The sequence below is a fragment of the Natator depressus genome, chromosome 17 (assembly GCF_965152275.1).
Source record: "Natator depressus isolate rNatDep1 chromosome 17, rNatDep2.hap1, whole genome shotgun sequence".
NCBI lineage: Eukaryota > Metazoa > Chordata > Testudines > Cheloniidae > Natator > Natator depressus.
The window spans coordinates 5,071,204-5,097,765 of NC_134250.1; the positions used below are offsets into that span (position 1 = coordinate 5,071,204).

Below are 26,562 nucleotides of genomic sequence, written 5' to 3' on the forward strand. Positions count from 1 at the left end.
AGTTGTGAACAGAAAAGCTTCCCCGCTGAGCAAACAGTTCATGTTCTGGTATTCTCTAAAAAAGAGATTTAATGCATCAGTAGCTTCCCCTTCTGATGTTTATAGTTGTTCCTCAGGATGTTTGTTGTTATGGTTGTCCAGGTGACATAATTAAAAAGTCAACTTGAAGCAGACTAGAATTTGGTACAAGATTATTTTTTTCTTTTTATGTTTTATGAAAAAGCACATTCAATTGTACATTATGCTATGGGGACAACGATAAATTTGAAATAATTAGAATAAGGACATTTACTTTGAAATTCACAAGAGTTGCTCTGATATCTACACATTGTTTCTTATGTTAATTATTTCAGAGTACAATAAATATTTATGGACTAACTGTAGTATACAATAACTAATATTTTATATAATACTATGTAAAATCTGCAGTACCTGTACTATGTGCCACTTAGTTTTCTGGATAGAGTTTAAGGAGCAAGTCCATAGACAGTCTTTTTAATTGCTTTCCAAGACACCTAGAGTACAGGAGAGGTTTTTTTATTTTGTATTTTTTCAGTGCATATACTGAAATAAAATAACTGATCACTACCACCCAGTGAAACTGGCCATTGAAATTACTAAAATGATTGCAAGCTTGTGAAACAGCAAAATTCCCTATAATTTTAAAATACTTTTTTCATTTATCACTATTTGAACTCCTAGTATGTTCATGCATTTCCCTTAAAAAAAAATAAAAATAAAATAAAAAGGGACCATATATGAAAACAGAACATATTGCAATGGAGAGAGTGTGTGAACATATCTAAAGAAACTATTATCTTAAAAAATCAAATCCTATTGAAAGTTTTTGTACATACTATTCCAGGATGTGTTTTACCTTATTACAGAAGAGTCATGTGGCAGTAGCCACTCCATCTCAGCTGATGCTTTTGTCTTAGTCTGTTTGTAATCTGGTTGTCCAGAGATACATGTGGCTGCCAGCAACAAAACTTTACTCAGCGTTTTATGCGTCTCTCAATACGTCAGGTTCGTGAGCTACACAAACACTAAAAAATGTTGTTACAGCTCGCTATTTATTCACAGTGCAAACTAAGATAAAACAGCTCCCCTCTGCCAGTTCAGTATGAAGACAAACATTTCATAGACCGTAATGTACAGTAACTTTATTGGAAAGTATTCATTTGTACTTAGATTATGTCAATCCACATTCCTTACAAAAAAGGAAATGTTAAGAAAATGAAAGTCGAAATCATTCCACTTTCTGCAATATCAGTTCACAAGCTCAAAGGAAGCACATACTCTAGCATTTTCCAAATACTTAATTCAATAGTTCTTATTACACTCACTGATAAGTTATTCAGTGTGTTGATCTATACAATACTCAAAACAAAGGTGAATTCCACAGTTGCCTTTGGAGAGCTTTCCCCAGCAGACCTAACTAAGATACTGGCCACCTACTGTACATAAATTGTTATTACAGTAGAACCTCAGAGTTATGAAAACCAGAGAGTTACGAACTGACCAGTCAACCACACACCTCGTTTTGAACCAGAAGTACAAAATCAGAGAGCAGCAGAGACCAAAGAAAAAAAAGCAAAAAGCAAATGCAATACAGTATTGTGTTAAATGTAAACTGCTAAACAATAAAGGGAAAGTAGAATTTTTCTTTTGCACAGCAAAGTTTCAAAGCTGTATTAAGTCAACGTTCAGTTGTAAACTTTTGAAAGAACCACAACGTTTTGTTCAGTTATGAATATTTCAGAGTTACGAACAACCTTTATTCATGGGGGTTCGTTACTCTGAGGTTCTACTGTAGTTTTAAACTGCACTGCATTTTTGCAAGATGCCTAAAAATACATTGGTGAACAATGTTCTTACAAAACAGACTAGCACTCCTCAGGAAGCTTTTTTTTAAAAAACAAAATCGACAAATTATGAACACTTGGTGTTCAAGTAATCCACTACATCTATTTAAAAACATTAAAATAAGTCTGAAGTTAAGACAGTAAAACTTGCCACAAGGACTTAGAGATGCAAATGCTCTAAATGCTTCTAGAAATTATGCCTTGGTCCTGTGACTTTGATATACCAAACAAAACATGCCAAGAATTAATCATCTTTTAATAGTGACTATGGGGCCTATGCAACTTCCATTAATGTCAACTGAAAGATTCCCATTGACTTAACTGGGAGTTACTTATAGTCCTATGTCAAAGAGGAAACAAAGGGCCCAATCTTGCAAGCCCTCCACATGCAGAACTCACTGAAATCAATGGGAGGTCTGTACAGGAAGGATTTGTGTGACTGGGTCCAGAGCAAGGATGTGGAGAAAAAAGCAAACAGAAGCATTAGTTTACAAAACAACCAGTACAAACATGAAAAAGTACAAATATGAGGGGAAAAGGTTTGATGGAAATTAATTACAAAAAAGATATGTACAGAGGACCGCAGTTCCAAGGTTGCCTTGGCCAGACAGAACAGTCCAGATATATATAAGCAAAAATACACACAAAGCAGCACATCTATCATCTTCCAATAGTATTCTTGTAATTTGTTTTCTATAGCATCATAGAATATGGACGTGGTATTATAATTTGGTCAGTGTTCAATCTCATTTCTTATTACTACATAAAACACTAGCCAGATAGCGTGCTGAGTAGACTATTCTTTGCTTGGTGTTGAAGTAGCAGCCTTATTTTGAGTGGAGCTGATGGGAACAAATTTTAGATATTTTCACATGCACAAACACCAAACAAACCCACACAACCCACCATCTATTTGTTCAGTGCAAAAAAACATGCAATATTCCAAAATAGTTGTGGATTTAGCATTTCAGCTCTTATATCATACCAGGTATCTGAAAAGGGTAAAACAATTCCTTGGGCAGTGTATTTTTGCAACAGATTCTGAAGTTGTGGAACTCTGGACAGTGGCTTTTACTGCAGCAGGAAGTGGTCCCTAGAGAATTTAATGGGCTCTGGATTTACTAAAACTGTCCCCAGTCCTCTGTTTAAAAATAAAACCTTAAGAAAAAACAAAAAAAATTACAGAATCTTGAGAAAGTCATGCTGCATTTCCTTGTCAATAGTTATGGAGCCAATAAGCCTAGATATCACCTGCAAAAGAGCAGCTTGAAGAGCTGGAATCAGTGGTTGGTGTACAAGAGATGTAGTTTGCATGATTGACTTGATACTATGGAGAGCTGCATGAGGTGGGCTGCAACACGCCTAGCAGTACCATGGCAGGCTTTACCTAGTTTTATCATCTTATTCGTATGAATGCTAAACGTTTCAAAAAGACATTCTGGAATGGTGACTAAGTCAGGCCATTGACTTATAAAATGGTTACGGAAATCAGTTATTGGGAGATTCAGAAGGTAAGCTGTGATAGATAGGAAGTTTCCTGCAATACCTGTACAAACTTTATTGAATTAAGTTTTAGTGATTTAGGAGTTCATTGTATTACAAATGTTTATATATTATTGTGAAATTGTATGTAATACTTCTAGGGAGGAGACCTGATTAATGTAAACCCTGGGAAATGCTATCAGCTTCAAAAGGGTGATTTGAAACAAAGTGAATTTATAAAAAGTTAAGTGGGTTTCCTTGAGAAACTTGTGGGGGAGTTGGAAAGAGAATGCAAATTCCCCACCTTTAGACCCAGCCTTTTGAAATTACACCTTGAGGAGAAACCCATCGTCTTACCGATTACCTATCCACTGTCTAAGATCGAAGAGCCAAGCAATATAAAGAAGAGACTCTCAGACTCATGTGCGTGCTTGTTCTGAACTACCATGGTTATGAACTTGTAACTAGAGGAAAACCCCATGGGGTGGGGTTTGAAGGACTAATCATCCGACAGAGCCATTGCTCGAGTAGGAGTATGCTCTGGTAAGCTTATTAGTATGTGTGTAGGTTCTTTTATTGTTTTAGTAAGTTCTCTCTGATGCTCTTACCTTAAGAAAAAATGTGCTTGCTTAGAAAGAGCTGTGTGGTAACTTAACTATGGGCAATCACACTGATTATAGTCTCTGAAAAGACAGCAAAGCAAACCTGCTTAGGCAGTCAGTCTTCTGGAGTAATTCATATAGTGTAGGCAGGGAACTGTGCAGCCTGGAAATATTCTGGTCAGGAGGAAGTGAGATGCGTGTCTCCGCCCAGGACAGGTAACAGCTGAGGAACCAGAAGCCTGAAAGTGCATGCCCTTGCTGGGCCACTGATGGACTACACGGCCAGTTGCCCTGAACTGTGACCTATAAAGTAGTAAAACTTTTATAGCCTACTTGGCTTTCATATCACTTACTCAGGAATCCAAGTACAAGTAAAAATGTTTGGTTGGAAGCCATTAATCCCCATGCAGGAAAACAAGTACTGAAACATGATGGAGTTAAAAATGTGATTCTGTCCACTATGTCCTACAAATCTTAAAAGCAAAGTAGTTTACAAAATTTGATATATGCTTTTTAATTCACAATTGGGTATTACAAAGAGAATCCTAATACAGTCACATTAACAACAAATTTTCACAATGTGTATCATTTTTATAAATAGAGAACTATTTGCCTACCAATACGCCAGGAGCTGCACCCAAATTCCTTCTATCAAAATATGATTAGTTCATTTAGGCTTAAATTTACACAATTAACTTAGCATTTCCTTGTTTGTCAATTTCTACAATGGAAAGTTCTTTCAGGATTTGTAGCCGGGAATTGGTGGCTTTCATATTCATCTTGTTCATCTGTGCAACATTCAATGCTGCTCTGCAAGACAAGAGCAAACTATTCAACAAAGTATTTACTGAAATCTGAAAAGACAGAGCCCAAGTTCTTCTCATAAATAATTTCTAAAAAATGTTGCTCAACCTCTTAAGCCAGGTCTACGCTAGAAACTTTCCCTGATATAGCAATGTCAGTTAGAGGTATGTATGTATGTATGTATGGAGTGGGGGTAGAAGGTTTGTAATAATTTTGTATGGGCAAAAGCCTTAATGTAGACAGTTATCCCAGTGTAAAAGTATTTTTACAGGTATAGCTCATTTAGCTTGTCAGACTGGAATAAGGCATACTGGCAAAAGTATTTTTAACCAATATAAGCTGCAACCACACTAAGAGGTTTTATTGGTATAGCTACACCTGCAAATCTCTTCTAGCATAGACATTTAAGTTTAATGTTGTAGACCTGGCCTAAGTTAAACAATTTATTTCTGTTGAACTTGTGTTTAATGTTGCTAAAATATGAGTAAAGATAATTGATACTTTAATTTAACCCAACCCTACTCAAAAAAGGAGTATGGGGGCGAGGGGGAAAAGAAGTGTGATGCCGCGTCATCTTGGGACATTTACCCTAACAGAAATCGACAACAGGAGCCTAGATCAATTTTTGAAACCAGTTAACTGCTTGCTGCAATATGACAACTCCAGATTTAGTTGCTGTTTGGTTTCAAAAAAGCCTACATTAAGTTATGATTTATCAGTCACACCAATGAACTATTAAAAATGAAAGGCCTGAAAACCAATAATCATATACTCTTTCAATGCTTACCTGTTCCCATTTAGAACAAAGTAGTTAAATAGTTCCCTGTAAAAGCTGTTCAGGTCCACTAATTTAACAGTACTTCTGATAATCTTTGGTACAGCCATCAACATCTCCTTAGTCACTGGTTTGAACTGTGGTTCTAGCAATTTTAAAATAAAAAATTACTCAAAAATTTACACAGATGAAGTTAGGGTTACTTTAATATTTAGAAGTGCTCATGTAATACTGCTTACATAGCATATTAAACTGCTGCAACACCTAATTTATATAAGTTTTGCTCAGCACTGACATTGGAAAACTGGAAGACTGGTGAAAGGCATATCTTCCCATGTACCAACTATAACAGTTACATGAATGCTGTTCTGAACATATTGTTGGAAGTAGTCATCCCTGCTGAAAAGTGATATTTATTTACTGGCATGTTCATCATGATGCATATGCAATATCAAACATATAGAATATAACAGGCAGCATCACTTTTCATTTGGTTGTAATCTCAGCAACACAATGCTTGCCAGCAGTAGCTTCAACAGTATCAATTCTTGTTAACCACCAACCCCTCCAGTACATCACAATTTCTACGCAGTAATGTACAGTTCTCACTATTACAGCTGTAGCATTCAGAGTGATGTGCTGAGCAAAACAGGTAATTTCTTTAATAAATCATGGAAGTGGGAGAATACAATTTTAAAAATACAAAATACAGATAAAATAAATAAATAAATAAATAAATCAGTGAACATATCTTTCTAGCCTGGCAAGTTCCTGTAGGAACTTCAAAGGAGTCCTGAAGATTATAGTTTTTCCCACTTTAGATACTTCTGGTGGCCAGGCACCAAACAGCCTTCTCCCAGCCAAGAAAGAGTGTTTCTCTCAGAACCCTTAAAGGACACTTTTAAATGGTCTTCCCTTCCCTCGGCTTGTGTAACACCTTCAGAGTGCTAAGGCTCTTACTGGCCTGGGGAGAAAGTACGTATGTATGGAAACCTAATATGGTTCTGTCAATTTGGTATAACAAGACACTACCAATCGATCACTGGGAAAAACCCTGTTATAAAGATTCATGTCCGGACAAAGCAATGATTATTTCCATATTAAGACTAACACTGTCTTTTTAAACTATAAAGACAATTTCAGATTTAGGACCAGTTTCAGTCCTGGCATAACTCCCAATGAAATAAATAGGAGTTGTACCTGAGGTTGAAGTTGGCCCTCAGTTTCTTACATTTAAGTATATACTCTCCAGTGAATGTCAAAAACTAGTTACTAACATCTGTGTTCATTTATTTTATAACTACAGTAAATTAACTGTTTACTTAAAGCACTAAGTTCTACAGACATCTCAGACCAAAAACTTCATGGCCTGATCCTGTTTCCCCCACAAGTGATTGGAAGTTTTGCCATCAGTGGCAGTAGGAGCCTTCATTTCTCAGCTAAAATTATTTGCAAGGCCTTACTTTCAGAAAGTGAAGCAGATTTATCCAACCACTCCTTGGCAATGATTATTATAATTAAGGATAAGAGTTTGTCATGGAGGTCATGGAAGTCAGAGATTCCATGACTTTCAGAGACCTCTGACATTTTCTGCTGCAGTTTCAGCCCTGGGGCGGTGAGGCCAGAGCTGTCAGGGGCCCTGGAGCTTTGAGCTGCCACAGGTGGTGGGGACCCCAGAGCTGTCAGCTGCCATAGTGGTGAGTACTGGAGCCCCCTTCGCAGCGGAGCTCGGGCTCTCATCCCCCCAGTGGGGCTTGGGCTTCAGTCATCCCCCATCAGTCCCCCTCCTCCACACCCATTATTTTTAGTTAAAAAAAGTCAGGTCACAGGTTTCCATGAGTTGTTGTTTATTGGTTGCAACCTGTCCGTGACTTTTACTAAAAATAACTGTGATAAAATCTTAACCTTAATTGTAATTGTAAGATATATTTGAAATATCAAGGTCAATATTTAGGACATCAATATGTATCTTAAGAGTATATTGACATTGTTAGTGTATTTCATTGTGGGCCTATATTATGAAATTTAAGGCTAGCATCCAAAAAACTCCAACTTTTTAAATATCTACACACACACACAAAATGAAATATATATACACACACACTTCATTGTGGGCATATTATATATCTATTAAAAAAGTTGATTTTTTTATGCTAACCTTGAATTTCACAATATATAGGTCCACAATGAAATACACTAACAATGTCAATATACTCTTAAGATACATATCCTAAATATTGAACTTGGTGTGTTTGAATATCTTACAATTAAGGTTATGTGGGTGTGGATCTACCTACCTATCTACACACACACACACACACACACACACCCCTCTGCAGAGGGGCATATATATATACACTTAGCAACTAGAAAAAAAATAAATGTTAATGCTCAGAAAAGGAAGCTGATTTCTGCGAAGCAGTAGAAGGGGGTTGTCAGCACTTACCCCCATCTGGAATAGGAACTGTAGACACTGAACAAAGTGGCTAAAAATAAACAGAATGTGATGTCAAGGTTTCATATATACTGTACTACAATTCTGAAGTAGTAGCTGTAGTTTTTAACATAGTTACCAATATAGAAATATGGCTGATTGTTGGCAATTAATTGCCAAGGAATTGATATGGTAGAATTCCTAAGCATTAAGTGAATGCTTCCTGGTGAGTTCCCACACTAGCTACTAGTCAGCATGCAAAAATCCTAGTGCCAAACAGATAAGATAGGTTTGGGAGGGGAGTGGGAGGGAAAATCAGCTGTCAAGTCAGGCCAGCCAGTTCTCCTATCTGGTAGTGGCTGAAAGCACTGCACACACAACACAAGGAAGGGAAAGAGATGCTCAAGAGCTTTATAAAGCTGTTCTTGCAGGCCAACAGTTCTGATGGGCTCTAGAGGAAGCTGCATCCAGCTTTCCTCAGCCAGAAGAGAGGGTTAACAAAACACAGAGCCTTTAAGATGGGGGTGATTTCTCTTCCTCTTTGAAAAACAACAAAAACATGCAATACCCATTTAGGGCCCAATCTTGATTTCCCTGACCTCAATTGGAGCAGGGCTAGGTCTAATTTTGTCTGGGGTATTTGAATACAAATTGTATCTTGACCACTCAAGATAAACAGGGGAAGGGAAAAGATGATGAGTTTTACTTAAACTGTAAACTCATTGGGTTAGGGATGGTCTTTGTTGCTTTTGTACATTGCCTGGCACAATAGGTCCTATTCCATGACTTGGGCTCCCACAGGCACTAAAGTAATACAAATGATATTATCATCATCGTGATTTAATTAGGATTATAATTATGTTAATGATGAAATTAGCAAAAATAGAGTTGAAGCAGAAAGATACTGGAAGACTGTCAAACAGTGGTGATGAAAGTGAGGTGGCATTGATAGATAAGCAGTGGAAAAAGGAGAGAGACAGACAAGGTCAAGAAGATACATTATAACAAATATGATTTAAGTCTAGGTTTTATGTAACAAAGATCCTGACTAAATTTTTGCTGATATTTGTTGTTTAATACCATGAAAAGTCTTTGTTATGATTGATTTTATGGCAGAAATCCTGAGTTTCTGCCTAAAAGTGTTAGACTTCTTTAGTTTCATATTATATTGCAGCAGCATTGTAATGTGGTTAAGTTATTCTTAGCCAGTTTTCAATTTAATATGTAACAGGAAATTATAAATATTGAAAATCAGTCTAGGCATTTGACTGAAGTAATTATGCTCTTCACCCCCACCCCAAAGATTTAGTAGCTATTCTACTAATAGCTGAATGATCTGATAGAGCACTTGTGACAAGAAACTGATCAACCAGAACAGAATGCTCTTCTGAATTCAAGGTACTGTTCATGTTTGTTTTGCATGCTATATGTGATCTAAAGCGGCATGATTTACCCATCCTCTTGTACTTTAAAATATATGCTACCATATAAATACAAAAATGTCACTGTTTTCTTAGTAAATGGTAAGAGATTAAAGTTGCTTTTTCAAAACAAAATTTTCTTAAACAAAACCATTCCCTGGGGGAGAAGAGGGAGAGGGGCACAACAAAACAAAACATTTGTGCAATAAACTGGAAAAGTAAAAAGTGAAACTATTTCAGGGCATGCTCCTGAAAACTGCTAGTCAAGGGAGCAGTCCTAATTCACACAAATAGTCCCACTGACTTCACAGAGATTACTTGGGAGTAAGGGGCTTGCAGAATCAAGTCATATAAAGCCACAGTTACCTCTTCCACTGGTGGATCTGTTCCTTTAACTGTTTTACATGCTAAGCGTTGTGCTGCAGTCTGTTCTTCTTCAGACAGAGGTGAAAGCTAGGGGGAAAAAGAAAGTGCTATTTTCACCATTTATGGTGAGATTTTCAGAAGCACTCAGTTTGCTTAAACCTTTTCCCATTTAAAACTATGGTAAACTCCCATTAACTTCAATGGGAGAAGAGTTAAGGCTGAGTGTTTCTGAAAATCCCACCATTAAACTCATGTTCAAACTCCAAATAAAAATCTACTCATTGTATTCTAATGTTAGAACTATAGATTAACATCTGAAAAATAAATGTTCCATTTTAAAAAAATTCTAATCCTGCTTTTTAAATTGTTTCATCAGTCTCCGCTATAGTAAGTATAGAGACGGCTACAAACAAATATACAAACTACTGGCTGAAAATTTGTTGCCTAATCCTACTTGGCACAAGTAAGTGGCTCAGGACTTTACCACTTCACCCCAGGACAGAAACCTATAAAATTATTCTCAACATGCTACTTGGCAGCATAACATTGGCACAAATGGAGAGGAAAGGTCATTGTATTTTCTCTTCTGAGCTGTGAAGGAAAGTGCCATTTTTTAAATAATGAGAAAGCATAACTTTATTTATATTATATCATATATAATATAAAAGTAGGAGTCACAATGTTTGGTTATGGACACGGTCAGATTAAGTATAATATTTTGAGAGAGGCAGTGCCATCCAGTCAGCGTACTGAACACAGGGCTGGGACCCAGGAATATTTTAGTTTAACATTCTGTTTGATGTTGGGCTGATCACTTAACTTCTCTAGGTCTAACCTTCCCTGTCTACAAAAGTAACTATAAGAGGTTTTTGAAGGATTAAGTAGTCAATGTTTGCACAACACTTAGAAACACAAGGAAACTTTTTAAAAATATGATAATGCTTACATAAAGCTTTAAATTTTCTATCATCTGAGATTATTCAAAATTAAAATAATTTTAGAATGTTCACAATTTTATATTTACCTCCACTCACACTGAAAATACATTGGTCATTTTGTTTTCTTTACAGTCAGTTTCACTTTCTACCTGGCAGCTTTCAAGATAATAGAGAACGCTTCAAAGATCAGTTTAAAAATTGGGATTTAATTCAGTGTCTGAAACATCAATTTCCATCAAACTATTCAGAGACATGGGGTACGATTCACCATTGTGTTACTTCATCTTGAAATCAATGGAATTCCACCAGAATTATCTTGGCTTACCACAATGGTGAATCAGACCTATGAGTTCAACAATGGGCCCAGTCCCAGAAACCTTAATTAACGTGAGTAGCCCCACTTCAATAGGGCTGCTCAAATGCAAAAGCATTTTTAGGATTGAGTACAATATATTGAGCTGTTACTTCAGTAATGTGATCTCTCAACAGAAAATGTAAGAAGATTTTCCACCCAAAAAAGAAAATCTAACCCCTGTTCCAGTAACATTTTTGTACATATGTGTTTAGTCTTGATTTCAAAGGAACTACTCCCGTCCATAAGGTTACATGTGTGCATTTACAGGACTGGGGCCCATATTAGTAAACTGAAAACATTACCTCAAGATCAGCATGTCGCTGTAGTGCCTGCACCATCTTCATAGTGTTTTCTAGAGTAGCATGAATACAGCTCATAGACTCTCTTTGCTCTATAGAAATTTCTTCCAGCTGCGTACATAACATTTTATAACGTGACTTCACCACTGAGAGTTCCTCTAAGAGAGTCACTGGATTTTCCTACATCAAGGGGAAAAGTACATTTAAACTATCAAGACATTAGAAAGATGATCAATTTGGCTACACAAGACTAAACAGATTAGATGTTCTCAAAGTATACGGCAACTAGAGCTGTTAAAAAGAGAATTGAAAGAGACACTTTATAGTGGAAGCGCTTAACTACAATCAGTAGCACATTACCCATAAAATGACATCTTTCATGTTTTGGAAACCTCTTGCTCCATCTACCCATGCCACATAACTTTTCATAGGCAAACAAATAGTAATAAGCCACTAACTCTCTGGTTCCACAGAAGATACAATAGAATGAAGATACTGTGTTTTTGTGCTTTCTTAAATTTTCCTGAGTTAGAACGTGTAAGCCACCTCTTGTAAAAAAAAAAAAAAAAAAAAAAAAAAAATTTATATATATATATATATATATATATATATATATATATATTCTTTTTCACTGCATCTGAACATGTGGGGTGGGTGAGGGAAGATTTACAAAAAATACTATAAATAATGTATTATACCCCCCTTACCCTTTTTGTTTCTCCCACAAGCCCTGAGTCTAGTCATCATTTGTTGGCTGATCTATTGCAAGTGTCACAACAGAGGTGTGTCTTGAAGAGGGTGTTGAAGTTGACAGTGCCTGGTAACACTCCAGCTGATTTCTCAAAACACAAAGTATGGAGCATTCCATTATACTAAGATGTGGCTATTCTGAAATAAATCTACATCAACTGTCTTGGTATGTTGCAAAAATAGAGTATAAAAACAAAAACATATAAAATGACCAGGAGTTTTTGATATATATCCAATAAAACATGTTTTATGATTAGAGAATTACCAATTTACAGTGAATTTGTGCAAGATACAACAAAATTTACAAATTTAATCTGAAAATAGTACCTCTGCTGATGGATTATCAGGAAGGTTTTTCATTATTTCAAACTCCAATTTGTGTTGAATGTAATCCAAATCAGATTCTGCCTTCTGGAACTAAAACATTGAAGATCAACCACAATATATTAAACAACAAAAACTCAGACAAAAAGCATAGTCATTTAATCACTCTTTCCTGCACTAACAAACAAAAAAAAACCCCAACCCCCACCCCCAGAAATCAAGATGTTTCAGTTTGAAAGACTGATGTACTATAAGCAAGGAGCTGTTCCCCCACTTACTAATGTTTGTGACTTATTCCAACCTTATATACCGAAGAGTAAACTTGCAAACTCTTGATAGTCAACGTAACTAAAGGTAAGTAGCCTTAAAGCAATTAGCTAGATAAGAACTTTGCAGGCAATGAGAAGTAGTGGCCAAGAAGGTCCTTGAAGAAAAACTTACAGGAGCAGACAGCAGCATTTTCTTGCATTATCTGACAGTTAAGCTCACTGCTCTTCACAGTGCAAGTGTTGCATATTATACAGTAAGTCCCTGTTGCCAGTATGCAGTTTTGACAAAGGAAAATAGTGATCCAGAATTGAGAGGGTAAATTAAAAAACTTTTATATCAGTCAAACCAGGGTAACATTCTAGGACCTGTCATAAGGACACACATTCATCTGTGGCACTCTCTCTTTGGGTGCACTCTACTACATGTATAATACACCATGTAGCATGCTGTACCATTTAGAACAGGGGTTCTCAAACTGGGGGTCGTGAGGTAATTACATGGGGGGGGGGTCAGCCTCCACCCCAAACCCCGCTTTGCCGCCAGCATTTATAATGGTGTTAAATATATTTTTTTAAAAAACTGTTTTTAATTTGGGGGGGGGGTGTCACACTCAGAGGCTTGCTATGTGAAAGGGGTCACCAGTACAAAAGTTTGAGAATCACTGATTTAGAACACATTGATTTAGAACAAGCTCAAAAACAGGTGATCCCAAACAGGCAGGAACGTTTCGTTATTCATCTATCAATAATACGTCTTCGGTTTTATTGTAATGCATGGAATTTAGAGCTAACTGAAAGGCTTTGCATTAAAAGAACTGAAAGCAGGGAAAGAACATCTCATAGTATTTGATCAACAAGAATACAGAGATCATCCTACTTATATCTTTCTGTTTACAAAGCCAGAGAACAGAATTTCCTTTCAGTTGCTCCTGATTAGGAAAATATGAAATCAGGAATGGTTAGATTTGTATTTAGTTTTGTTCAAAGTAGATTTTGAGAGTCCTGATTACAGCTGGTATAGGACGTTATTCCAACCTGTTTGAGGACTCTGGAATATATCAATCAATAAACAAACAAACAAACCAGAAGGTGGTTTGAAAATCACCTTGTCTGGAAGAAACTGCACGTAAAACCCTTTGATAAAGAGGGCTACCATATTAATATAACCCTCTTGGCAGACGCAATGGCCAGTGCGAAAGATTTGAGATTAAGAAAATATGGCAGTTTTTCCACTACAGGTTTAAAACATTCCTTTGTCAGAAATACCCCATTTAGGCTCCATGATATGACCTTAGATTTCTGAAAGGGGACTCCTGAGAAAATGCAAAGTGGATACAAGAGATAAGGATTCAAAAGAAAAAAGAAGGAACTGGGTGCACTGTACTTTATGCAGACCATTTGGGGTGAAATCCTGACACTACTGACTCAAAGGAGTTTTGCCATTAACTTCAATGGGGCCAGGATAACACTCTTGGACTTTCAGAAAATTCAGGCTCAGCTCTTATGAAAGACTTCTTACTGAATAATTCTCATAACACACTTCTGAGATCAGTGGATGTGGGCTGAATACCCAGAAGCAGTGACCAGAGTTCCAGATACTGAAACAAATGGTATATATACACACACACGCAGGTATTCAGTCATACACTAGGCCTACCGTAGTTTATTGTTGACTTTGTTTTTCTGATACAATAGGTTTTGAAGGGTCTAAGGAGGATTTTTCTCTTAGAGAACTTACTTTATCTGATATCATAACTACTGTCAAAGGAAAGAAGTTATCTTCCAAACAATGTCAGAGAAAAGAGTTTTCAATTCTGACTGAAGTCATTAAGATGTTGGTGTTTATTCCAGGAATTTAAAATTAAAATACAGTGGATGTTCATGGGTTGGTAACTTCTCCCACAATAGTATTGTTTGTAAAAGCACACTTCCCTAGTTTCTTAGATTATTTTGGTGAAGTTAGAGGTTTAGATGTTATGACAGAACAAGGGCTTTCTATACTCTTCTAAAAATTGATATTTAATAATGAAATATGAAAGTAAGGCTGTTATTCCCTATCGCTTCCACTGAACCTTTTAAAGCTCCAAGAATTTCTTATAACTAAAAACTCATTGCAATTCTCCCATTAATTCAAGGAAACTGTTAGAAATTTCAGCTGAAGTTAATACTTTAACGGTTTGCATTATGTACTGACAAAATGCATTGTAAACTTCTTTTGATTCTTTAAAACACATTTTGTATGTTATTGTCAGTTCAACAGCCTTTGTGGTGTTAGCATTCATTATATGTAGAAAGCAATCACAAGAGCTTTTCTGCAACCTTTCTATTCTTTAAAGGAAATATAATGTACAAAGTGATCCACCTTTGACTGGCATCTTATTATGCAGAGCTTTCTTTGAATGACTGAATGGTATGACAAATTTAATAAATATTTTAAGTGTATAAAGGATAGGTTTTCATAGTGATGACTTATTTCATAGACTTATGCACAGTTCCCACAGATATTAGTGAAACTTGACAGCAGCTAAGTCCCCACATCAAGCTTGAAATGTTACCATATATTGTCTACAATTTAAAATGAGTCCAAATATTGTAGAAAAAGAAAATGACAATCAAAATATTGTATTAGTAGAAATAGGCAGGTAACACATCCAACACCTGATGCTTGGATAATTGTGTTGCCACAGTTAGTAACCACACTAGAAAAATTTTCTAGGCTACCATCAGATACCCTGATGAGTTAGAAACATTCTATTCAAGTAGAATCCCCACTTCTCCTTATTCTCCCTTACTCCCTTTGTCTAACCCACTCCACACACCTACTCTTTCCTTCCTCCCGCTCTTGTCTTTGTACAGTCTTTCACCATTGCCTGCATTGCCCACTGTGTGGAACCATCAATTTCTTACTACACCAAACACACACACACACACCCCTACCTTTTCTTAATTCACACCTCAAGGTGAAGTTCTTCTGTGGAGCTTTTAAATTATAATCTAAAGTGTGAAATTATTTCAAAAAAGCAAAGAAAACATCTTTCAAAAACTGGACCTTGCCTGATCCATTCATGTATTAGGCACCTGAGTTTTATTGTGTTATGTAAATGGAAAACCCTTTGTGAGAGACACTGTCTTCTATGCATGATACAGCCTGTTATTTGCACTTGTAAATTTGACATTTTTAAAGAAGTGATATTTTAATATTAAATGTGTATGGGACAGAAATGCCACAAGAGAACTAGCACATCCATACCTAGAGCTTGTCTACACTTACAGTGCTGCAGCAGCACAGCTGTGTCACAGTTGCACTTAGTGAAGACACTATCTACGCCAATGGGAGAGTTTCTCCACCTCCTTGAGAGGGGGTAGCAATGTTGACAGGAGTAGCCCTCCCGTTGATGTAGCATGGTCTACACCAGGGGTTAGGTCGGTAAAACGTCGTCACTCAGGAGTAAGATTTTCCGCACCCCCGAGCGACGTAGTTTATACCATCAAAAATTTGTAGTGTAGACCAGGACTTAATGTAACTGTATTTAAGAGTCAGTCACTGCTGCTGCAATTTTAAATCTGCTCTTACATGAGTTTGTTACTAGGACATTAAGGGCTGAATCCAGCTCTTCTATTATACTTTTTTTTTTTGGAAGGATTGTTATTTGAGTATGCCAATACAAGAAGTATTTCATACAACAACATTGCTAGTTTTTATCATTTGCTTATAGACTAAATACTTGGTATCTGACATTCAAATGAAAGACTTTACTAATGAAACAAAAATACTCTCCCCCCTCCCCGACCTTTCTAGTTAAAGGTGTTAAATCTTCTCCATCAATTTCTACAGCTCTCTCAGCCTGATCACTGTCCTTTCTCAATATAAAAAAGAAACTCTATTAGCAATAATGTGTAAACACAGCTGTGAGTAGAGAATCAATGACAGTTCAGGATCTGGTTATATCCACAGATATTTTATTTAAGAATGTGTCCTCTTGTTTGATCAAAATACTCACAACAAATTTAATTGTTCCCTGATAAATCAGGCAGATAAGTGGACAAATCAAACTGATGACATCACCAACACGTTTCACTCAACTCTTTTCTTGGGATAAATGAGTCACTAGGGAATTGGATAATTGCCCTGTGAAATAGGGGATAAGATTATTGCTTAATTAACTTTCATCTGCCATTTTAATGTCTATTAGGGATTTCTGGTTTATAGAAAGGCAGTGTGCCCAGTTCACAAAACTAACACTGAATTTCTTCATGTAATCATTTGAAATTATAGTTGAGAGAGGGACTGTTTTGAACATAAGCTAAATATTTACAGAATTAGTTTAACTCAAAGTGGTTTTCACTGTTTCAACTGACTTCTCACTCTCTATAGCAATAATTACAGTTTAAGTTAAACTGTTTGAAATGACCAAAAAGAATTGTGATGCACTACAATTTAACTTCCTAAATATGGGCCTGATCCAAAACCCATTGAAGTCAATGGAAGTTAAGTATATCCAATTGTCTTTTCTTGTTAGAAGATTGCGTCACACAAAATAATGGAAATCACAATATCTTTGCCCATTAAGACTTATGTCTATCCACACACACACACACACACACACACAATGTCTTGAAAATTAGAAATCTTTTAATAATACTCTTCTTAAATAGTTTAAAACTAAACAAATCATAATGCGTGACAAAGCTTCTCCATCTATCGCAGATTTATGTCACTATAAAAAAGCCATTTTAACTTCTCTCTTCTGATTTACATCCATCAGACCCTTTTGGTGAATGATGCAGACTTGCAATGCAGAATTAGCCACCATGTGTAATAATACATAAGAACCACTCTCTCCTTTTGAGGCACTTCCTTTCCCCCGCACTCATTTATCCAAACATTTGCTGCTATTTAACATTTATCTTTATTTAGCTAATATTATTCCAGAAAGGACTATAGTATTGTACACATCACATGGAATATCATGATCTGTACCCATCAGGCTCAAATGTTTCCAAGGTCCTTTTCTACAAAAAGAATCAAAATTAATATTAAATATTTTCTAACCACCCAGCAACAGTAAGTGGGGGAAGACCATGGTGCGTGATCAGAGATCACTTAAGTTATTAAACTGTTTTGGGATTACTTTAATAAGAGAATCAAAAAGTCTGATATTTAAAACTCAATCACCAATAGAAAAAAAATCCTCATTATTAGATTTACTATTAAACTTATTTTAAAAGAAAATAGAACAGCCAATAAACAAAAATATTAGAGGCTTAAGAAACACTAGAAGTTATGTATTCAAATTAACTTTCTTGAAGTTTCTTGAAAGGTTCCTTTTGCTCCATAAGGGAGATTCTGAGAAGACACAAAAATAAAACACTGAAACAATTCTATGAACCCATAACTTCACACCAACCTCCTTAAAATACAGTTTTCAATTTCAAAGTACACAAATAAATTGCTATGTAGCATACAAGTGCTGAACCTATCTGACAACCACATCCTAAATTGATATGAGAAGGTGCTGGTTCGTACTAAGAAGAAACTTTAAAAAAAATATTCCAGTCTAACAATAAAACACCTGCTAAATATTTCAAAATATTAATGGGGGAAAAAACCCACAAGATTAAATTTTAAAAACCCACAATTTATTCTCCTGAGCAGAGTCAATTTTTAAAAAGTCAAATATACACAAATGGTAGGTCTAGGACAAAACTCACAATACTTAGCTCTTGTTTCCATAACAAATATTAAAATTCATACTGATAGTAAAATACACCAGCTGATTATTTAAGTAACTTAAAATTAAAATGCATTACAGTTTAAAGAAAAACATGAAACAAATGTTCAAAGATAACACACAGAACCGACTGAACTTTGATATTAGTTTTTCCAGTTGCTTCAACAAGCCAACACAGTTACATTATAATAATATTAGAACCTAGATTATTTGCAGTTGCATTCCTTGTCACTATTTTTGCAATATTAAATTATAGTTCAAATTTCAAAAGGTATTTCCTTATTGATGTTGTCCTGTGTTTCTAAAAGAACTCAAAGTTAACATAACTCACATTATTTCTTTACAGCTTTAAAAATTCCATTAAGGACAATGATATCTTTACAGTGATATCCTTTAATTACAAATTAGCAACAAAGATTGTGTAATCAGGAATTTATGTGCATGTAACCCTGAAAACACAGATTATACAAACATTAAATCATGAATAATATAGACTCATTTGTCATTTACAGTCAGTACTTTGGGTTTCTTAAATTGAACAAATGAAAATGACAGGAAAAATACAAACAAACACAGTGAATGGCTTTACTATCAGTAGATGCTGAAGTATTTTTGGTATGTGCTTTCAAAAGACTCCCATCAACATTAACGGGCTTTGGAGCAGGCGCCCCTAGCCCCCCGCTCTCCTGCTGGTAATAGCTTATCTTAAGTGATCACTCTCCTTACAGTGTGTATGATAACACCAACTTTTTCATGTTGTGTGTGTGTGTATATAAATCTTCTCACTGTATTTTCCACTGAATGCATCCGATGAAGTGAGCTGTAGCTCACGAAAGCTTATGCTCAAATAAATTGGTTAGTCTCTAAGGTGCCACAAGTACTCCTTTTCTTTTTGCGAAAACTTTTACTCTCTTCAACTGATTACAGTGACCAGATGTCCCGTTTTAAAAGGGACAGTCCTGTTTTGGGTGGCTTTTTCTTATATAGGCGCCTATTACCCCTCACCCCCTGTCCCGTTTTTTCACAGTTGCTATCTGGTAACCCCACAACTGATACTTCTTTTGGCAAACTTTAGCACAGTGGTTAAAACACAGGACAGATGTGGAAGAGTTTAACTAAGAAGTCCTCCAGTTTTAGGAAGAAGAAGAAAATGCTTCTTTAACCTACTAATCCAATAATTTACCATTTGACTTTGACAAAACTGCTCCTGAGGTCCAATCCTAAAAGTTACATTAATCATAAAGATATACAGTAAACTACTTCTTAATTACACTCTTTATTGTTTAAAAACCGTCATAAGGATTTAAAAAAAAAAAAAATCTGTCCTGATAATTGTGTCATCCTCTGTGGGAGAAAGTTTATATTCTTTGTTTCTAATGACAGCCCATCAAAATAGTGTGTTTTTTGTTTATAACTTTGTTGTTTGTTTATAACTTCTTTATCTGCAGCTACATAATCTCAGAATGAAGACATCAGAAATATGGATTACTGTGACTGATGTTAAAAAGCATCTAGGAAGACTTAGTTTCCAAGATAATACCAGTTTAAATATGTTTGAAGTAAGGAATAGATTACAATTATTCGTGCCTTTATAAAGTACGAAGCACAGCTCATAAGAATATAAAGCATGTTAAGCAAGGCAGAATCTGAGATTTATAGACTGATAGTGAACCATTAACTGCAGGTTACTTCTATAATTGAGGACATTTAATTTTGATGTGACTATTGCTTGCTATCATGTAACTAATATTTTAAGATTTGCCGTTAATGAAAATAATATAATTAAATATCACAGCTTGTTTTGTAGAAATATACCTACACACATTTAAGAAATTATGCCCATTATAAAAAACTTCCCAGAACAGCTTAGATGCATCTGAGATGCACCCCCCTTCTGCCACTTATTTCTTATTTTGTGAAAATGTAATAAGTGTCTGTTTCAGCAAATGCATCTCTTTTAAACTTTTACAGTGATTTGATCTTTAATCCCCATTCAAGTTTGTTTGTTTTTTTTAAATCTACAGATACACCATTTTCTAAATCTAAGAATAGTAAAATACAATTTAATTTCAGTGCTAAAAATCTCACCATATTGTTGTAGATTTGGAACCTTTGCACAATGAATATTTTACAACAATGAGAAAATGTAAAATTTATTAAATGCAGATTTACTCACAGGCTTTGAAGACTCTGTTAGAAGCTGTAGAGCAAGAATCAAGGTATTGCGGGGTAGTCTGCTTTCAGATGCTTTGACAATACTATTGCACTGCTAGCTGTAAAGTACAGTAGTGCAATAAAGTCAGAGCATTCGTTAGCAGCAAGACGTAGGAAAGGTAAGAATAACCTACGTCAGCTATATTTTGAACAGAAGTAATGTTTCTATTTCGTAGGTTGACACTTTTTGAAACAAGGGAAACCAGAATCCTGAACATTTAGTCAACACCATCTATATATATGCTTTAAGTAAAAATAAGCTGATATCAGATGCTGGCGTCTTGTGGGTTATGGAAATCAGGCTAAGGTTAATGCTCATCAGGCCTACTAGACACATGCAGGGACGTGGAAATTGTTAACACATTTTGGAATGTCTGGATTCTCTTGACCAAGAGAAAATGATAAAAAAAACACCAAAAATCTGTTGTGAATTCAGTTAAGAACATTTTGCTGCTGCTGCTCTTGCCTGACAATCACATTTCCAAATATATCTCTCTTTCATGTGTGTTATACAGCTGAACAGAATAATGAGATGCCATAGGTTCTCCAGCTGTGGTCCATGGACTACTGGTAATCCAGGGAACACTTTCTGGCCACATGAAATTTGTTGTTCTTATTTCCAGCTGCTAAATTACCTTAAGTTTATTTTAACAATTAGTTTTCTAATATTTTTCTAGCAAATGCTGTGGTTACCACAGCAATGATACATGGTCACAAATAGGAGCAGGGGCAACACGATTGTGAATTAGGGGAGAGGTGTCTAAAAGACAGTTTCTTTATTCAAATCTGGTCTGCAATATGAGAACCTCTAGGGCTAGATAATTCCAATGGCCATCTCCACCTGTACATTCTAAGATTGTTAACAGCAAGACTCAGACAAATGGAGGAACTGAATGAAGGTGTATTAAATCACTATGGCTGCAACCTGAGCCAACTCCACACCTATGACATCATCTACATTGTTTTCCTAGGGAAACCAGTACAATGTTCCCTTCCTTGCATGTGGAACATATTTCTTGGGCCATGATCCTAGTTTTGATAAAGACAGCATGTGTGAAAAATGTGTAAGAGGCAATCCTACTTTATGATTATTGTAGCATAGTCTTCCAGTCTGACTAAACACAAGTACTCTGACCCTTAAATTGTGATTCCATAAAAAAAAAAAAAAAAATTACTAACGCGGACAGTATCACTGGCCAATGCCCTTTTAACATTGCACTGCTTTTTGTGCATGATCACTAGTAGTACAACATAAAAAGGGCACTGGACAGACACCACTCACCAGGAAGTAAAAGGTAGGTCCAACATACTAAAAATACAATGAAATAAATGGAACAAGACTGCTCTCAAACAAGTATTTTAAGTTTAATGTAGCAATTGTGTTTTTACAGTAAGGAACACTGAAATGTTGCATACTTGAATGTATTTTCCTCAGACCTTTTTGCTACCTCCAATGTTTGAAGGTCTGACTTAAAAGTAAATAATACTTACTATAGAACAACCATTTCTTTAATCATAATCCACCACCATATATTGTGCAGTACTCTCATTAGAGCCTGATCCAATGCCCACTGAAGTTCGTAGAAAGACTCCCATTGATATCAATGGGCATTGGATCACAGCCTCGGCTTGGGTGCATATCTCCTTCCGAAATGCAACAAGTCTTAAAAAAAAACAAAACAAAACAAAACAAAAACTTAGGTTTATGCTCTTTTTACATAATGAATTTTACCACATTATGGATCCTCTGATTCACTCTTTTCTTATTGTAATTTGGTCGTTTGTCTTTCAAATGTACGCAGACTCACTTTTAAGCCACATGGCTATTCAATATTATCATTCACATTCCTATTAATAAAATTAGTTTTTTTAAATTTTCCTACAAAACAACTATAGTCTATCGTTGGTTCCTCTAGAGACCAAAAGCTTTTCATGAAGTACATACTGAAACTGGGGAAGTTAGAAGTACTATTTTAATCACACGTCTATGGAAAGAGCTGATGACTTCATAGAAAATACAGGAAGAACAAACAAGCCAAAAGGATAAACGAGACGCACAAAACTGCAATACCAGGGACAGTTAGCGAGACACAAATTCCCATTAATTTTAATAATTTAATGCTTTCAGAGAGAGATAAGACACACGCATTCTTTTGAAAAGCTGGCTAAACTTGCGTGCAACAAAGTAAAACGGTACAACTTTGTGTAACATCTCGTGTAAAAAAAAAAAAGAGAGAGAGAGAGAATATACAACTAAATATTCAAGATGGCTCTTCATTGTGTCACTCATGGTCCTTCCTAATGGCAGAAGGCAGCTGGACATGTCTCCCCTTGGAACAAGTCAACAGTACCCCTAAAATCAAACAAAAGAATGCAAGATGGCCCTTGCCAATATAGGAGAAAATGAATAAACTATAGTCAAACACTGGTTGCATAAGGTAGTAGTGACAGAGCGCAAATTTTTTATTATATAAATAAATGATTTGGTCCAAACCAATCCTAATGCAAAAATCAAGACGTCTACTTGGAAAGTAGGTCATAAAAACATTGGTTGATATCCTGGCTCCAATTAAGTCAGTGGCAAGACTCTAATTGACTTTAAAGGGGCTTTGATATCACTCACTATTCCTGAACAGTAATTTGCTTGATTATTTTTGTTGCAATTATTTTTGTGTCCTGAAGCAAAAATCATGACCCATCTGATTCTACAAAGCATGGCTAAAATGTGAGTATTTGAAATAGTGACAAAATTTGACATTCAGGATATTGATAATTTCTAGGCAGTTTTTCCACAAGAAAAATAGTCTTAAAGAAGTAAATTTAAAAATAGGACAAGGTTAAAAAGAAAAAAGCAACAGAAGAGACAGGTAGATTTCAAAACAAATTGACTGTATGGACATTACTACAAGTTCTACATTTAAAATCAAAATTGATCTTCTGAGATTTGAGAAGAATTTAAACATCATTCAAGTCAAACACAGTATAGTATTACCACTCCAAACATTATCTGAGTATGATGACACCACTTTAGTAGATACTGGATATGGGACGCTATAAAGGTATAATTTACCAGATTCCAAAGTATGGCTTGGGTTTTAAAAAACAAAAAACAAACAAACAAACCAACACAAAGCATGCATCTTTCAAATATACTGTGAAATTCAGATTTACATAGTGTACATATTTAATGCCATGACCTTTTAACTCTGGAGCATTAGATTCAGATATTTTCTAATAATGTGATACAAATAATGTTATTTTTTTCCAAATTGTAATCTAGTGTTCTCATAAAACCACTACATATGTTACAGTGCTACTCAGAAGAGCCATTGGACTGGAATAAGGAAGGTAATGCAGGTCACTCAATGAGATGACAGAGGCACATTAGAAGAACAAGCTTAGAAGGCATTCAGCCAAAAGTACAAGTTGTTTATTTTCAGACAACAAATGCTTCATTTGCTCATTGCTGTTAACGTATTAAAGAAATAATTACATTGGAAGTGGAAGTTCAAAAACATGAATGGGAGGGACAGTTAGGTAACTGAAAAAAGTTATTAAATGAAATAGAAGGGGCTAGGAAGTGCTTTAATTTGGTGGTTATGAAAGTGAAGGTCTTAAAAGCACAGACTAGATTCAAGGATAGCGTGGACATAAAACATGAACACTTTCCCACAAAGCTCTGCCATTTTACCTCCTAGTTCTGAGTTTCTCTTGAGAAGCTTGTTATAGTGATTTTAAAATGTATAAATAAGGACCAGGAGAACACCAAACTCATTTTCACTTTCCACCTAATTAAAGTTTCAATCCCATGTTTCCATATATTAAAAACCAGAGTACTAACCTACTGCAATAGCTAACTCCCTGTATTCAATAACCTAGTGTGTTCTCTGTGAGGCTATTGATGGTCTATTAGATGGGTTACCAAAACTAGTAGCATTATTGAGATAAATGGGTAATTGGAAGTTTGCTGCAAATACCACAAGGAAACAATATAGAGATATTTTGCAGAATCACATTTTAGTGTGTGTAATTCTCATATAAAAGCCTATAAAATCTATGTTTATGGCACAATGTAAGAATTAATATTCATAATAAATTAGAATGCACAGACCATTCCCAAACATCTCCAAGCATGTTAAACAAAATTATAAACAGACAAATATGTGCCTATAATAATCACAATAAGTACTGAAATAAATTAACATAAGAACTCCAGAAACAAAAAAAGTAGGTTAACACGAACTACCTCCTGAAGGATGCCACAGAAGGACTCTGGTGCATATGAAGGGGGAATCCTTTCTCCGTCCTAATTGCACTATGAAAGTGATGTGTGTTAAAGCACAGCTATTTAACATGACTGGAGGTAAGAAAAAAGGAAACTACTTACACAGCATGACTTGGTCCTGCCTGAGGGGGACTCGATCAAACAGTGCTAAAATTAAGTTAAGAGACCTATGGCCTGGAAGGGCTGAAGTGAGCATCTTCCTTCCCCCACTAAGCAGGGCACACAATACCAATCTAAGCAAGGAGCCTGACTTTTTGCCACACTGAAACGGCCCATGAAAGATCTCCATCAGCATGGTCAGTGGGGAATAGGCGAGCCAACAGGAGCTCTGCCTCCACAAGATTTTGGGGAAACAGAATGTCCCACACAAGTTTTGACCATTCATCCTTCAAAGTAAGTGGAAGCAGACCAGCCCAAGTGAGCTCTTCCCACCCTCAACCAGACGAGAGCATGGATCAGCTTCAGCACAGCTCTGCCCTCCTTCCCCCATACAAGAGGGGCCCTGTATGAGGGAAGAAATGGCCTTGATGAGCTCTGCTCCAGTTTCCTTCCCATTCCACTGCCAGATAAAGAGAAGAATGGATCAGTTCTGGTGAGCTCTGCTCCATCACCACCCCACTGGGATGAGAGGCAAATGGGACCACCCAGAAAACTTCTATGCCCACCCCACTGCCTCCAAGGAGGGAGAAAAATGGACAAGCCCAAATGAACTCTTTCTGCTCCGCCACACCCACCTCCGCATGATGGAACAGCCCAGAGTAGCCAAGCTCAGCTCCACATGTACTGGGCTGGAATTTCCATGCCCTCTCCCTCCCTAGAGAATGGGCCAGTCCAGGCAACCTCTACTCTACACTCCCCAGCCAAAGAGGAAAATGGACCAGTCCACGCCACCTCTAACTCCCCAGCCTGAGGGGAAAATGGACCGACCCAGGCGAGCGCCCTCCACACCCCCACCCCCCCCGGACGGGGAGAGGTGAATGGAGCGGCCCGCCAAGATCTACCTATTCCCCTCCCCAGGGCGAGGACAAAATGAACAGACCCAGACGAATCTGTCCTCCCCCTTGCCCCTCGAAAGAAGAATGGACCGGCCCGACAGGAGGGAGGAACAGTGCTGTGCCTCCCTCTCCAATCCCCAGCTGCCCCCACGAGTCTGGATAGGGACGGTCCCCTTGACCCCCCTAGCCCACAGCTTGCTCCAGCGCCCGCTTACCTCCAGCCTCGCCCCCACAACCGCTCACGCGCCGGCCCCGCTCTCGGCCTGGCCCCCGCCCCGTGAACTCACCATGGTCTCAAGCCTGGTAACCGCCGTCTCCATGTTGAATAGTTGACATTCCTCAGGCAGCGGCAGAGATATAGCCACCCCCTCTTTCTCAGGATGGGAAAGCCGGGAGTCGTCATTGGGCAGCTGTCACTCACTGCTTAATTGTGATTGGCCCGCTGCTGACACAGACCCGCGCCCATTGGGCGGGGAAGGACGTAAACCCTGCTTATGACACGGATGCGGCCGTTGGTTGGAAGAAAAACTGCACCATGTGATTGGTTAGGAAAGGAGAGCCGCGAATTATGACTGGCTGAGAGTGGACTCCAATTGTGATTGGCTGAGATTGGAGCTATACTAATAATTATGGATAATTGGATAGAAGGGTT

The 26,562-nt window shown here is 36.8% G+C and overlaps 1 protein-coding gene across 1 annotated transcript; it reads right to left on the reverse strand.

Moving 5' to 3' along the window:
* Positions 1–1,019: 1,019 nt before the first annotated feature.
* Positions 1,020–26,351, reverse strand: SKA2 (spindle and kinetochore associated complex subunit 2). Its single transcript, XM_074974671.1, has 7 exons — positions 26,198–26,351; positions 12,419–12,508; positions 11,345–11,521; positions 9,750–9,836; positions 7,975–8,014; positions 5,541–5,673; positions 1,020–4,759 (listed from the first exon to the last, which is right to left on the reverse strand). The coding sequence occupies exons 1-7, from the start codon at positions 26,228–26,230 to the stop codon at positions 4,633–4,635; spliced, it is 687 nt and encodes a 228-aa protein (XP_074830772.1). The 5' UTR covers positions 26,231–26,351; the 3' UTR covers positions 1,020–4,632.
* Positions 26,352–26,562: the final 211 nt, after the last annotated feature.